Source organism: Grampus griseus, assembly GCF_964374135.1.
Source record: "Grampus griseus genome assembly, chromosome: 14".
NCBI classification, from domain to species: Eukaryota; Metazoa; Chordata; class Mammalia; order Artiodactyla; family Delphinidae; genus Grampus; species Grampus griseus.
Genome location: NC_139008.1, coordinates 4,421,150 through 4,435,584, shown reverse-complemented (window position 1 = coordinate 4,435,584; position 14,435 = coordinate 4,421,150). Strand labels below are relative to the sequence as shown.

At 53.0% G+C, this 14,435-nt stretch overlaps 1 protein-coding gene across 2 annotated transcripts; it reads left to right on the top strand.

Moving 5' to 3' along the window:
* The first annotated feature begins 787 nt into the window (after positions 1 to 787).
* Positions 788 to 13,916, top strand: INTS15 (integrator complex subunit 15). 2 transcript variants are annotated; one of them, XM_082671405.1, is made up of 6 exons: positions 788 to 1,119; positions 1,561 to 1,782; positions 3,810 to 3,975; positions 8,118 to 8,642; positions 9,437 to 9,476; positions 13,111 to 13,916. In XM_082671405.1, the coding sequence occupies exons 1-6, from the start codon at positions 928 to 930 to the stop codon at positions 13,310 to 13,312; spliced, it is 1,347 nt and encodes a 448-aa protein (XP_082527531.1). In that variant the 5' UTR covers positions 788 to 927; the 3' UTR covers positions 13,313 to 13,916. The 2 variants fall into 2 exon arrangements, with proteins under 2 accessions (XP_082527531.1, XP_082527530.1); XM_082671404.1 differs by having other exon boundaries at positions 819 to 1,119; positions 13,300 to 13,916.
* Positions 13,917 to 14,435: the final 519 nt, after the last annotated feature.

The window sequence follows — 14,435 nt, the reverse complement described above, 5'->3', positions numbered from 1 at the left end:
TGCCCTCCACTGGCCTCTTGTGGCCACATTCAAGTCATTTCTGCTGTTTTTAAAATCCCAGGCTAGCCCCGCTGTTCATTCATTGCAGAGAGATGAATGCAGGAAAAGAGATTCACAGAAAGTGCTGAGGGTTTTGAGGTCGTAGTGGTCAGGCGCAGGAGACATGATTCCTATGGCCCTCCCAGGCTAGGCGGGGCCCATCTGGAGGGGGCTGGGGAATAGGGACTCGCAGGCAGGCAGGCATCATTTGTCGTCGCAGCCCCGAGTTCGGACTAGATATAGCGTTAAAGATGAACGGCTGGGGCCTGAGCCACGGCCCTGCACCACCACCCTATCCTTGGAAAATCTCCATGAAATCACATGTGTAGGCTTTGAACGCCGCGCAGAGAAAGCAAGGGGAGCTCCGGGCGGGCCTTGCGGGGCTGGGGGGCGCGCACAAGACCTAGATTGCGTTCTCTGGTGGATGTGGCCCCCAGCTCGGCAGCTCGGGACCCGCTCGGCGGTCGCGGGGCCCAGGGGCGGGGTTCAGGGGCGGGGCCCTTCCGCGCCCGCGGGCCGAGCCGCCAGGGGGCGCCCTCAGGGGGCGGGCCCTCGCCACCGCCTGCGCTTGGCCCTTGCGGGCCGCCGTTGCCGCGGTCGGCATCTGCCGCCTTTCGACTCCGCGGCATCGGGTTCCCAGGGCTCTTGGTGGCGCCGGAGTCGCACACCCGGGGCGCCCGCTGGCCGCCGGCGGCGGCGATGGCCCCCTGAGCGGGCCCGAACGGGGAGCGGGGAGCGGGGAGCGGGCGGGCGCCGCGGCCCAGGCCCAGGGTCGGCGGGCGGAGGCCGACTCGCGGCCTCTTTGTCTCGGCAGCGGCGGGCGCGTCCGCGGGGCCCGGGGCGGAAGTCCCGCCGCGCTCCCGGCGCCCCGGCCGCAGAGGTGGCACCATGAGCGACATCCGCCACTCGCTCCTGCGCCGCGACGCGCTCAGCGCCGCCAAGGAGGTGCTGTACCACCTGGACATCTACTTCAGCAGCCAGCTGCAGAGCGCGCCGCTGCCCATCGTGGACAAGGGCCCTGTGGAGCTGCTCGAGGAGTTCGTGTTCCAGGTGCCCAAGGAGCGCGGCGCGCAGCCCAAGGTGCGCCGGGCGTTCGGCTGCCGCGTCCCCGATAAGTAAACTCCGGCTCCTTTTTCCTTCTCGGTGACAAGCGTCGGCCAGACCACAAACGCTCTTCGGATCGGGGGCTCCGTCCTCACCCTTGGCCTTGCTCCTTCGGCAGCAGCCAAAATGCCCGTTTTGCGGGGCTTGTGACAACCATGTCTCAATGGTGTTAAAGGAAGAGACTTTAAAGGCCTGTTACCGAGAATCTCAAACCGCTGTAGGTCACCCTGAGCCCCCTAGGGTGATGCATAATGACGTAGAATGGTATTTCTCGAGATTAACAGTAGAGAGTTCTCCGTGGGACCCGGGCTTTAGGGAGGTGAAAAGTTCCCTGGTGAAACCAGTGTTTTCTGTTTTCTCACTGTGTGAAATTAATAGGCCAAATTTCTCATCGCTTCTCCTGGATTTGTTTTACAGAGATTGAATTCACTTCAGGAGCTCCAACTTCTTGAAATCATGTGCAGTTATTTCCAGGAGCAAACCAAGGACTCTGTCCGGCAGATTATTTTCTCATCCCTTTTCAGCCCCCAAGGGAACAAAGCCGATGACAGCCGAATGAGCTTGTTGGGAAAGCTGGTCTCCATGGCAGTGGCTGTGTGTCGAATCCCAGTGTTGGAATGTGCAGCCTCCTGGCTCCAGGTACGTCTCTAGAGATAGCATCTCTGAGAGTCTCTGAAGAGGTGTTTCGTGTCAGGAAGTTTAATTTAATTGGATTTCTAGAGAGGTCTTTTCCATATGTTATCTTCTTGATGTTCCTGCCCTGTATGCTGATACCCCACATTTGTATATACAGGTGATCACCATTCTTGAGAAAACAGTAGTTTGTAACGGTAAATGAAGGCTCCATCTTCAGAATAAGTGAAAGTTAATTTTTCTTAGTTGAAAACAAGGTAGGATTTTGAAAACAGCTATGCATGCAGTCTCAAAGATTGGATTCTTTTTTTTTTTAAGGTCACTATGTGTCAAACTGTGGCAATGTTTGCTTGTTTTTTATAGTTAGATCAGTAAACATGGGAGTTGTTCCGGGGTGCCATTTCAAAGCTGATGGCTCTTCTAATGGATATGGACATAGGAGCCTTCTATAGTGTTTTTAAATATCTAAAAAAAAAAAAAAAAGTATTTTCATAGTAGACTTCGTGTTAGATAGTTTTTTGGAAGATCTATTCTGTTTTGCTTTTTCGTTACTCAGAGTTGTTGAAAAATTCATAATCCACTTAGTTATTAACTCAAATTTTTGATTAACATCCTCAGCTAAGCTAGCAAAATTTACTACATTCAGTTTTTCAAACCTGCTTCATTCCCAAGGACTTGACATCATTTGGGTTTTTTTCAATTTATTTAAAAGTTTTTCCTGTGATCTTATTTATCTTTAAAATTTGGCTAGTAAAAATATATTGTGTTCTTTGTAATACACAGGTAAATCTCAAGGGAATCTGTACCTTAATGGCCACCATTCTGATTTCTGGGACACCTGAATAAATCTTGTGTGTTGTATTTAATGTCAAGATTACCTCTATCCCTTGACAACCTGATGAAGTCAAGTTTAGCATCTTGAAATTCCTCATATAATTTTCCATTTATCTCTCATGGTGCTGTTGCGCTGGCATTTTGGCAAAGTGAAAGCAGATGTTAACAACAGGAAAGGGTCTTGTGGCTTGGGTCAGGGTTTGCCACACTGGGGTGTAGGGCTGCAGCTTCCTCCAGAGAAAAGGGTGGAGATGGCTGGTTTGGTGCGTGAATGAACAATCTGGCCTGATGCCTCCTTGCAGTTTGCCCTGCAGGCTGTGTTGTAGCCCTGAAACTGTAGCATCCTGAACAATGGTTAAATGTGGCTACAGATGGGCATCTGAGTGGGAAGGAAAAAGACGGGAGGGTGGTGATGTAGGGTTCAAACATATTAACGGAATCCGTAATAGGAAAGGACTGTAGGAAAATTTGAGAAAGTACTGCTCTAAATCATGTGATAGTTCACAGGCTCTCCTAAGTCACATCAAAGTGGTACCAACTGGTAATTTTTACCTTTGGAGTCTCACCTGTAGGGTTACAAAAATTGTCGTTTCCTCACTTGAAGTCAGGAATGATTTTTTCTGAAGTAAACTTCAAAGGTCGGCAGGCCTTTCACGTAAAGGGCAAGATAGTAAACATTTTAGGCTTTTCGGGTCATATAATCTCTCTCTTTTTTAAAAAAATATTTGTTTATTTGGCTGCTCCGGGTCTTAGTTGCCGCATGCGGGATCTTTGTTGCCACGTGCGGGATCTTTAGTTGCGGCATGCAGGATCTGGTTCCCTGACCAGGGATCGAACCCGGGCCCCCTGTATTGGGAGCGTGGAGTCTTAGCCACTGGACCACCAGGGAAGTCCCTCGGGTCATATGATCTCTGTCACCCCTACTCAGCTGTGCCCTTGTAGTGCAGGAGCAGCCTGAGACAATAGCAAACACATGAGCAGGGCTGTGTTTAAATAAAACTTTATTTACAGAAAGAGGTGGCAGGGTGGATTTGGTCTGTGGGCTTTCATTTGCCAATCTCTGCTTCAAAGTAAGCTGTTAACGTCTTCTTCCCCTCTTGGAAGGCGTTCTGCCAGTTCTGATCTTCACCACGTGTACATAGTTGCTAGTCTTCTGGCTCACGACACCTGTAGTTACGTGGACTGTGGCTTCTTTCCAGCGGACGCCTGTGGTCTACTGTGTGCGGTTAGCCAGGGCCCTCGTGGATGACTACTGCTGTCTGGTGCCGGGATCCGTTCAGACGCTGAAGCAGATATTCAGTGCCAGCCCTCGCTTCTGCTGCCAGTTCATAACCTCAGTCACTGCGCTGTATGACCTGTCGTCAGGTAAACTTTAAGCAGATTGTTACCCTTAAGGAGGCTTCGGCCGATTGCTAGTTGTATTTGCACTGAACACCCAGCCGGCGGATGGCCTTTTTTCTTTTTTTTCCTCTCTCTCTGAAATGTGTATTTTATTTCAGGCTGAAAGCTAAAGGGATGGGCCATCTGCACCTCTGGAATTTGCTAACAGGGAACTTTCCTTAGTGAGTCCCATTTGCCTGACTCAGAATGGTCCGGGTGGCAGACAGCTAATAAGGAAGGGTCTGGTGTCTGGGACAGATGTGGCTTTCTCCCCAGACATGACCTGTTTTTTTTTTGTTTTTTTGTTTTTTTGTTTTTTTTGTCGAACACACCACTCAGCATGTGTGGTCTTAGTTCCCCAAGCAGGGACTGAACCTGTGGTCCCTGCATTGGAAGCACAGCATCCTAACCAGTGGGCCACCGGGCAAGTCCCCATGCCTTGCTTTTTTATTCCCGACTTTTTATTTTGAAAAATTGCAAAACTTCAGGAAAGCTGCAAGAATGTTACAACAAAGGTTTGTGTATCTCTTACCGAGGTTCACCAGTTATTAACATTTGCCATATATTCTTTTTTTTCTCTTTTCCTTTTGCTCTCTCTTTCTTTCCCCTTCTCTCCACATACACACTCACAAGTATTTTTTTCCTGAACCCTTGAGCTTGTTGCCAGTGTCAGGTACCAAGTACTTAAATGTGTATCTAAGAACAAGAACGTTCCCTTACACAAACATGGTATCATTATCACATGTAAGAAATTAAATACTGACAGAATACTTTTATCGCATATATTTAGCCGTTGTTCAGATTTCCTTGATCGTCTCAATAATGTCTTTTATAGCCTTTTTCCCCCCTTTTGAGGGACCAGGAGAATTCGGGATCCAGTCAAGGCTCATACATGGTTGTTACGTCACTTTGGTCCTTTTAAAATAGTTCCCACACAGACATAGAGAATGGAATTGAGGACACGGGGAGGGGGAAGGGGAAGCTGGGACGAAGTGAGAGAGTGGCATGGACGTATATGCACTACCAAATGTAAAACAGATAGCTAGTGGGAAGCAGCCGTATAACACAGGGAGATCAGCTCGGTGCTTTGTGACCACCTAGAGGGGTGGGATAGGGAGGGTGGGAGGGAGATGCAAGAGTAAGGAGATATGGGGATATGTGTATACATACAGCTGATTCACTTTGTTATACAGCAGAAACTAACACACCATTGTAAAGCAATTATACTCCAATAAAGATGTTAAAAACAAAAATAAAACAGTTCCCAGCCTTTAAAAAAATCTCTATGATATTGACATTTTTTGAGAGCTCAGGCCTGTTGTTTTGCAAAATGTCCCTCAATTTAGTTTTGTCTGTTTCCTTATGAAAGGTTCAAGTTAAACATTTGTGGCAACAATATTACCCAGGCAGTGATGTGTCCTTCTTGCGCCGGGAGGCAAGCATGTCTGTTGGCCTGTGGGTGATGTTCTGAGACTTCCTTAGCAAGGTACCAGGAGAGGGCCTCAGGGAGGCCATTAGATGGCATTTGACTTCAGCTGGGAGAAGCCCATGGCCGTTGTCCCTGTCCAGCAGCAGAGCCCTCTGGACCCCCCCATAAAGAAAACCAAGAGAAGTTGACCAGCTCTGGTTGAATTGTGGCAGGGGTCTCAGACCCCACCCACTGGGCCCTGCTGCCCACTTTCCTCCCCCAGGAGTGGGTTCCAAGGAACATGGATTGACAAGCACTGAGTCCTTCTACATCTGTGTCCTTGAATGACCCCCACAGCCCTCGCGGCCCCTGGCTAGGGCTGCTGCCCTCGCTTTGCATCTGGGGAAGGTACAGGCCTCGCCCTCGTGAACAGCTTTCTCTGCAGAGGCAGACCCGAAGCCCGCTGTTCTAGTTCAGGTTCCTCCTCTGCCCTCAGCTCTGGCCGCTCAGAGGGCTGGCAGGTAGCCTCTTTCTTCTCCTGGTCTAATAGCGAACCCAGCTGCTGGAAAGCCTTAGCAGCATTCTCCACTTTTGTTCAGTCCAGCATTGGTCTCCTGCCAGCACCCTGATTGTATTTGATTCTCCTTTTATTTGTAACTCTCTTCCTTGCCGTTAGACGTTTTAGTTCTCTTGAGAAAGTTCGCATGGACCTACCGTGAACGTTTAAGTGCGTGTCATACCCGCGTGTAATTGCATACTTGGCTTTCGTCGCTGCGTGCCGCTCGCTGGGATGGGTGGCAGGGCTTGTGGGCGCCCCGCTGCTGGGGTGGAGTCTTCCCTGGCGCTCTCCTAAGAGGCTTCTCAAGAGCTCTTGATAGCTAGGCACGGTGTTTAGGCCTTTTGTGTTCCCATAGGAAGGATTTGCAGCATCGTAGTTGCTCTTTCAAGTCATCGGTTATTCCAGGGTGACAAGGACAGAAATTGGCCTTAACATTGGGAATGGATTCATTAACATATGGAGAAGGAAATAATGTTCAGAAAATACCACTAACGTTCTAGGATGGACATGAGACGTGGTATTTTTCTCTTAAGTCAGTTTGCCAGTCTGACATGTCAAGTCTTTTTTTTAAACCACTCTGTCGAGGTAGGATTGACAGAGAGAGAGCTATGTATTTCTATGTACAATTGGATGAGGTTGGAGATACGGACATCCCTGGCTCCATAGTGGTGGCCCAGAGGGTGGGCCTGAGTCCGCTGGCAGCAGGGTGCTTGCCGCTGCTCTTGGTACTGTGGCTGACGGGCGTCTGTGCCTCCGAAGCTGTGAAACGGAAGGGGCTTACCTAACCGAACAGAACACCCTCTTGCCCCATTGTCACAGGGAACCTGGGTCTCTGCATACAAAGGTTGTGGAGATTATTCACGCAAGTACACACGCTCACGTGTACTCACCGAGCACACGTGTACACAGCATGTGTGCATATGCCACCTTCAGGCTCCGGAGATGCCCCAGCTAGACGTGTGTCGGGCGGGGGAGGGGCTGGGTTGCTGGAGGAGCGGGCCTGAGACTGGCGTGTCCCAGACAGAAATGCTTCGGGGAGTCAAGGGGCCGGACACAGGGTCACCACTGTTTATTTTACCAAGTAAAGGTCGTAGACGACAACTCCTTCTTGTCACCGTCATTTCGTAGCAGAAGGGAAGGGCGTGGGTCAGCCCGCAAGCAGTAGACAGTCCCAGGGGAAAGGCCGGTGTCTCCTGAGGAAGAGCAGTTGGAGACTTCACACCAACACGGGGCTCGCTCTGCCCCTCAGTCTCTCTTCTCATGCTTGGCTCTGGACCTCAGCAGCCCAGAAGGGGCTCCGTCATCCCCAGCTTCATGAGCTGAGGTGTGCACAGCCCCAGAGGCAGGAGGCTGGGGACCCGCTCCCACGCACACACAGCCTAAGGGCAGTGTCCGCTGACCCCAGGATGGGCGGTGTAGCCTAGTGGTAAGAGCTGGGCCACCTGGGGTCGGGTCTGGGCCCACCACGTAGTTTTAATGAGTCTGGAGAAAATGATTTAACATCTCTGTGCCTCAGTTTCCTCATCCTTTATATAATAGATGGTTTGTTTGAGGATTAAGTGAGTTCATCTGTGGTAGGACTTAGTTTATTCTTAAACTCAGAATAAATATCAACTTTTGTCTTTAAAGTTACTGTTCTCTGTCTTGCCATAGAATGTACTAGATCTCAGGACTCACAGGAGGCCAGGCCTTGCTTAGAGGTTCCAGGTTTGGGGCTGGGATGGCTCCTGGCAGCGGACAGATCGTTGTCTGGACTTTGAGCTGCTCCCTGACAGCCCCCGTAGCTGTCACCGTACCACTGAGGGGACACCAAACACAGGGATGAAACCTACTCACAAGGGAAGGGATGAAGTGTGGTGGTGGTAGCTCTGGACATAGATAGTGGACTTTTATTTAAATTGACACACAGGATCACAAGGCATCATGGAGTTCTAGGGAATTGTTGGTTTAATGTGTTGAGCCCAACCATGGCCAGGCCTTCCTAAGTCGGATGAGAGCCCAGCCCTCTCGGAGGGGACGTTCCAGGAAAGGAGACAGAGGGTAGGTGAGGACAGAGGTGTGTCGTCCGGATGTCGGTTGATGAGTACTGTGAGCTTGAAGGTCTGTCTGTCCCTGTCTCCTGTCTGTGGGGCTGAAGACCCTTCTGACTTTGTTTTGCAGACGATCTCATCCCACCGTTGGACTTGCTTGAGATGATTGTCAACTGGATTTTTGAGGACCCGAGGTTGATTCTCATCACTTTTTTAAATACTCCGATCGCAGCCAATCTCCCAATAGGATTTTTAGAGCTCACCCCGCTCACTGGATTGATCCGCTGGTGTGTGAAGGCCCCTCTGGCTTATAAAAGGAAGAAGAAGCCCCCCTTAGCCAATGGCCCCGTCACTGCCAAAGTCACCAAGGACTCGGGGGGGACGGACAGAGATTCCCACCTCTTGTACTCAAAGCTCCACCTCAGCGTCCTGCAGGTCCTCATGATGCTCCAGGTGCACTTGACTGAGAAGAACCTGTACGGCCGCCTGGGGCTCATCCTGTTTGACCACATGGTCCCGCTGGTGGAGGAGATCAACAGATTGGCGGATGAACTGAACCCCCTCAACGCCTCCCAGGAGATCGAGCTCTCCCTGGACCGGCTGGCACAGGCTCTGCAGGTGGCCATGGCCTCTGGAGCCCTGCTGTGCACGAGAGGTGGGTGACTGCCTGCCCAGGCCTCCCGGGAGTGGGTCACCACCACCCGCCGGAAAGAAAATCGGGGCTCCTGGACAAGGGCTGTTTTCCGCTTTTAGGACTTCTTTCCTCTCAGTGAACGCAGGGTAGGTGGGCGGAAGTTGCAGGACGTGCCCAGGTAGAATCCCGTGGCCGTGGCATCTGGGTGTCTCCTGGCTGATTTGCGCAGGCCTGGGGATGCCTCCAGAGCACAGGTAATAATGGCTTAATCTCCTTCCTCTTAGGGAATCTTTTCTTTTTCTGCAGTTCTTCTGCATTGCAGCATAATTTACGTACAATGAAATGCACCTGTTTAAGTGCAGGAACCATTCCATCACCTGTTCAGAGGGCTCCTTAATTCTGCATTTCAGTGCTTGAACTCGCCCAGAAGAATGATCTGATGCTAATGACACACTTCTGTTTGCTCTTTGACTGCTGGCTCACAGACGTTGCCTGAGGCCCATGCAGTCGTCCCTGGAGATGGGTTTCCCTCTTATCTCGCTCTTAGCCTTGGGCGTCTGATCTGTTGTCTCTGGGCCTTTTCCCAGCCATCTGACAAATTACCAGTAGAGCTGCCCCCTTTCCTAAGTGATGTCTTCTGTTGAGGGCGTGTGTTAAAGCAAAAATGGAAGAAAAAGAGAGCCCCGCTTCTAAATGGTGCTAGGAAGGTGAGCATGAGGTACTGTTACTGTCTCGCTCGCATCCTTGAAAGGCAGCAAACCTCTCACCTCGTCATCTCCAGGCCGTTCCTTAATTCTGTGTCTCCTTCATTTCAGATGACCTGAGAACCTTGTGCTCCCGGCTGCCCCATAATAAGTAAGTATCCTCCCAAGACTTCTAGCTGGGCGGGGGCGGGGGTGGGTGAGGGAATGGTGGGGTGCAAGGCAGGGCGGACCCCTTGTCCTGGCTTCTTGGGGAGAGCTGGTTTGCAGGGTCTAGAGCGTCTGTGAATAAGGGGCCCCCCAGAACCTGACAGTAAGTGGGGGAATGGATGTGATAGCATAACACAGGAGAGGAGACCCAAGCAGGGAGTCCATCAACGAGGTAAGAAAAGTGGCCGTCCTTCTGGGCGTCAAGGGAGAAGCCGGAGCGAACTCGGGGGCCTTTACTGCTCACTAAGTCAGCGTGCGTGTGGGTCGTGGTGATGGCATGTGCTGTGGCGACATTGATCGCACAGCCCTCACGGAAGTACTGTGTCGGTTAGGCCAGCGCCTTGGTCTCGGGTGGCACAGACCGGGTTCTGAGCGTGGTTCTGTCTGTGGTTTGCTGTGATGCCGGGGCTGACTCTTTTGCCTTGGCTTCCCCCCTTGTAAAATGGGGACCGTAATTCACCTGCCTCCCAGGGTTGTAGTGAGGTGTAAATGAGGTGGTGTTTGCAAAGTTGTTTGTCCACAGCACACGGGAGTCTCTCCGTAAGTGGTCGTTATTGTCCTAATGTGGGGGGAAGCAGTGGTAATAGTGGTGAAAAGCAGGAACTGTGTGGTCCTAACAGCTTCTGGTGAGAATTCCACCCTTACTACTTCCTATCTGTAAGACCTTGGACAAGTTCCCACTATCCTTGTTTTCTCTATAAAATCAAGAAAACAGTAGTACCTGCCTCAGGTCCCCCTGCCTCCCCCGCCCTGCTCCCCTCATAGGAGTTTTGTGAGGATTAATTGAGTAAAAACATAGAAAGCACTTAGAATGGTACTTGACATGTAAATAACCTAAGAAGTGTTAGCTACTGTGACTTTTACTGTTATTTGTGTAACAGGAGTTTCTCTTAATCGAATTAATTTCACTGAAGCTAAGAAGCAAAAAGCTATGTGCACAAAAATGTTTCATGCAAAGGCAGTCTTATCAGTAGCAAAAAGTCAGAAACAAGCTAACCATCCCATAGCTTGGGGATACTTAGTAAGTTAGTAGTGATACATCAGGAGGATGGAACATTATGTGTCCACTAAAAACAGTAATTGTGGCCACCCTGTGAGGAGATGTTTATCCTTGAAGGCAGAACTGCCCTGCTGCCTGCTGTGTGCACCTGGGCACGGTTTACAGGAATGAAAACAGCCAAGTTCTTTCTTCAGAGGGTCGCACTGGTTTTTAAGGTGGATAGTGGGGCTCCAGGGCTGACGTTGGCAGGCAGTGCGGACAGAGGGTGAGCAAGCCCACTGGGCCCCTCGGCACCGTGTGTGCTCCCAGCCGCCCAGGGCCTGACCCACCAGCCCTGCCGGGGCCCGGCAGTGGGGCAGATGTGGCAGGCTGAGCAAAGGCTTAATTTGAGGCCAGAAGATGGGCCAGATGCTACTTCCCGGGCTGACAGGAGAGGAGCTGCGGCCAGAGGGCCAGGAGCTTGGCGTCGGGCCCTAACGGGCAGGTAGCTCCAGGCAGGCATCTGGGTGGTTAAACGGGGGTTTCTGGAGCAACAAAACGGTCCACCTTGAGAAGTGACATCGGCAGGGTGGACAGCTTGTCCAGAGGCCACCTCGCCCTCGGGAGCCCACACTGTTCCTTTGTCTCCCTCCCTCCGTCCCTTCCTTCTTTCCTTTCTTCCCTCCAAGAAAGTCTCCTGCGTCTGAGGACATCGCCAGTGCACGCGGCACCTCTTCACCTCCTCGCACTAATCCCTTTGCAACCTTTTCCTTCTTTGTGCACAGCTTTTATGTAATGTTTAATGTTTTCAGGGCATTAAAATGTGATAGGGTATGAATTGTTTATCATCTCAGTGTTACAACTAGGGGTCCCCGTGGGAATCCTCTGGAACTTATAACTGCCCCGAGGGACCCCCCCCCCCAGGGGCCTGTAGCTGCTGCTCCGACGTACAGCCCTGGGCCCCAGTCCCCCGGGGGCAGCCTGACACTGACATGGGGAGAGAGTGGCCCACAGTCGCTTGGACTACCTCTTTGATTTCTGATTGTTCCTTTTGCGTTAATTGTCTTCTGGACTAGACCAGAAACGTCCTGAAACCCCCCCTCTCTGTGGCAGGGTGTGCAGGTTCAAGCGAGCATGTGACCTACATTTTGCCTCCGCAGTGTATTCCCTCCTTGGACTTACTGCTTAGTTTCCTTGAATTTCTTACCCAGAGTTATTAAACCGTAGTAGTTATTAAAACGTAGTGAAGAGAGTCAGAAGAGCTTCAAGCCACTAAAAGGCACCAGATTTCTTCACACCTGGGTTTACTGCCTGAGCCCCTCCTGGGGGCCCAGGGTACCAGACTTTGTACTTGGTGGGTGGGAGAGAGTGAGGGTCACTCTGCCAAAGACCTAGGCCCGCCCCCTGCTTCATCTCAGAGCTCCAGGAAGCAGCCAACCATAGTCAGTCGCCCAAGGGTGAAGTGGCCCGTCGGGGTGGGCTTTCGCTGGGCCAAGCAGGACAGCATGCAGGGAAGGTGTGGCCTCGTGGGATCGGGAAGCTGAGGGGCAAGTGGTGGGCAAGAACGGGACCTGGCAGGCGGGATTTGGTGATGTGGAGGGACAGTGTACGCACTCGAGAGACAGGACCCAGCCGGAGCCACGGCCCTGGCTGAGGCTGGGAGAGCAAAGCACAGAGGCCAAGGGATCCAGGGGGAGGGCAGGGCTGGGGAGGGGCCCTCTGTCCTGAAGGGGCGTAACCGGGGGACTTGGTTATTTCAGGCTGAGTCCGGACAAGCTAGAGGTGGAGAGAAAGTTAGGACGCTCTGCTGATGGTGCTGAGAGGGGAGGGTGGCATTAGATAGGATGAGACTAATGAGAGGAAGCTCTTCAAGGGGTCTCAGAAGGCACCAGCATAGGAGGTGACATTGAATTCAGGAGCAGGGAGGACTTCCTGGAGGCAGAGGCTGTTGAAGTGCTGAACCACAGAGAGCGGAGCGCAGGCCAGGGTGGGAGGGGGTTGGGGAGGGGAGTGGGGCAGGAGGGGGCCCTGAAAGTGGGTGAGGGCTGGTCCAGGCCGGGGCCATTCCTGAGGACTCCGGACGTCAGGGTCATGTGAAAAGCCACCTTCTGTGTGGCTTTGCTTGGAATTCAGTTAGGACTCGGTCACCAGGAGTGACTTGGAGAAGCGTGGCCCTCTGTCCTGTTTGCTGTGGCTCCTCAGTCACAGCCCCCGAAGGTGTGGACAGGTGAGGCTGACACCAGTGCACACCTGCACGGTCCCCAAGCCACAGACGCCAAGGCTGTGTCGGAGCTTCTGTGGACTAAGGCCCCCTCCCTCCCTCCCCATCGCTGCCGGCAGGATCCCGGCTTTCCCACCACGGCCCCTCGCCTCTCCAGGCCCCAGTCTGTCAATACATCCCGCTGCCTCCAGGTCACCCCCATCCTGCTACCCAGCCATGAGCCACCCTCCAGCCTCCCTGGAAACTTGGTGTCTGTTCCGGCACAGGAGCAAGGACCACCACGGCAGCCTAGCCTGCCCCCCACCCATAGCGCCACGGGTTGGGCGGATGCCACCATTGGCACCGTTGGCATCCTAACCCTTCTCCTTGTGTTTGCAGCCTTCTCCAGCTGGTGATCTCGGGCCCCGTGCCGCAGTCGCCGCACGCGGCGCTCCCTCCCGGGTTCTACCCTCACATCCACACACCCCCGCTGGGCTACGGGGCTGTGCCGGCCCACCCTGCCGCCCACCCTGCCCTGCCCACGCACCCCGGGCACACCTTCATCTCAGGCATGACCTTCCCGTTCAGGCCCATCCGCTAGGCTGGCCCCCGCGAACCGCTGAGTGGCACCGTGCCTTCCATGCCTGGTTGGAGGAAGCCTTCCCAGGAAAGGACGACCGATCCATAGGAGAGGGCTCGGGGGGCAGCCGGGCGGCCCCTCCTCGCTGCAGAACCACAGAACCGGGTCGGTGCGGAAGTTCTGCGACGTCGCCGTCCAGGCACCTCCTACCCGTCTCATTCGTAAAAGTCCAGATGGGATCGATGTAAGGAAACGTCCAGCCCTCTGCGGAGCGATGCGGGCATCTTTAAAAGCTGCCAGGGCTGTGAACCTGTGGTCTGGGGTGTCACTGCGGACACACGCCCTGAGCCTGTGCCGTCGGAGCACTGGTGGAGGAGCAGCGTGTGCGAGTCCACGTGTCTGGCCTCCCTCCTTGTGGACGGGCTGTGTCCCGCCAGGAGCACAAGGCACTCCCATGGCTCCGGGAGCGCAAGGCTGAACCGCCGGCATGGCAAGCTCTCACCCAGCACTTGGTCCCCACGGGTCGGGGGAACCTGTGAGCGTGGCCCCCATCAGTAGGGAAAGGAACGTCTCTGTTTTATTGGGGTCTCTAAGTTTTCCTTCCATATGTTCAAATAAATTTTTTCTAAACAGTTTTATAGACTTTATGGCCTGTATTTTAAAAACTTAGTAGCTGTGAGCCTCGGAGATGTCCTCCCCAGTCCGCCGCGATCCTGGTGAGAAGATTGGATACAATTGTAGGTGCTCCTTTTGGCAGAAACGCTGCAGGCGCTCCCCGCACCCTGTGCAGGGCACCCAGGGTCTGTCTGCTTCAGTTACGGTTCCTTTCTTCCTTCAGGAACAAAACTCAGGCCTCAGGAGTTTTCTCCAGCACGCGGTTGGAAGGTGTCTGCTCGGAGTTCTCACTTATTGGTTTGGGGAGGAAGGAAAGATAACCAGTAACCCCATGGCTGGGCTCCCCTAGGCTGAGCGTGAGGAACGAGAGGCGGCTACAGCAAACAGTGAGCGTGGAGGACCAAGATTAACTCGGGGTAAAGTGTAACCTTGCCGTTGTTTACCCTGCTGCTGCTGAAGTCCGTGCCCTGGAAGACCAGACGAGAGAGAGAGAGAGAGAGCGCCATACTTGGCCTCCAGGGTCCGTGAC

Coding starts and splice junctions, on each gene's coding strand:
- INTS15 (XM_082671405.1), top strand. CDS start 928: ATGAGCGACATCCGCCACTCGCTCCTGCGCCGCGACGCGCTCAGCGCC. Junction 1,120..1,560: donor AGCGCGGCGCGCAGCCCAAG/GTGCGCCGGGCG, acceptor TTTGTTTTACAG/AGATTGAATTCACTTCAGGA. Junction 9,477..13,110: donor TCCCGGCTGCCCCATAATAA/GTAAGTATCCTC, acceptor TTGTGTTTGCAG/CCTTCTCCAGCTGGTGATCT.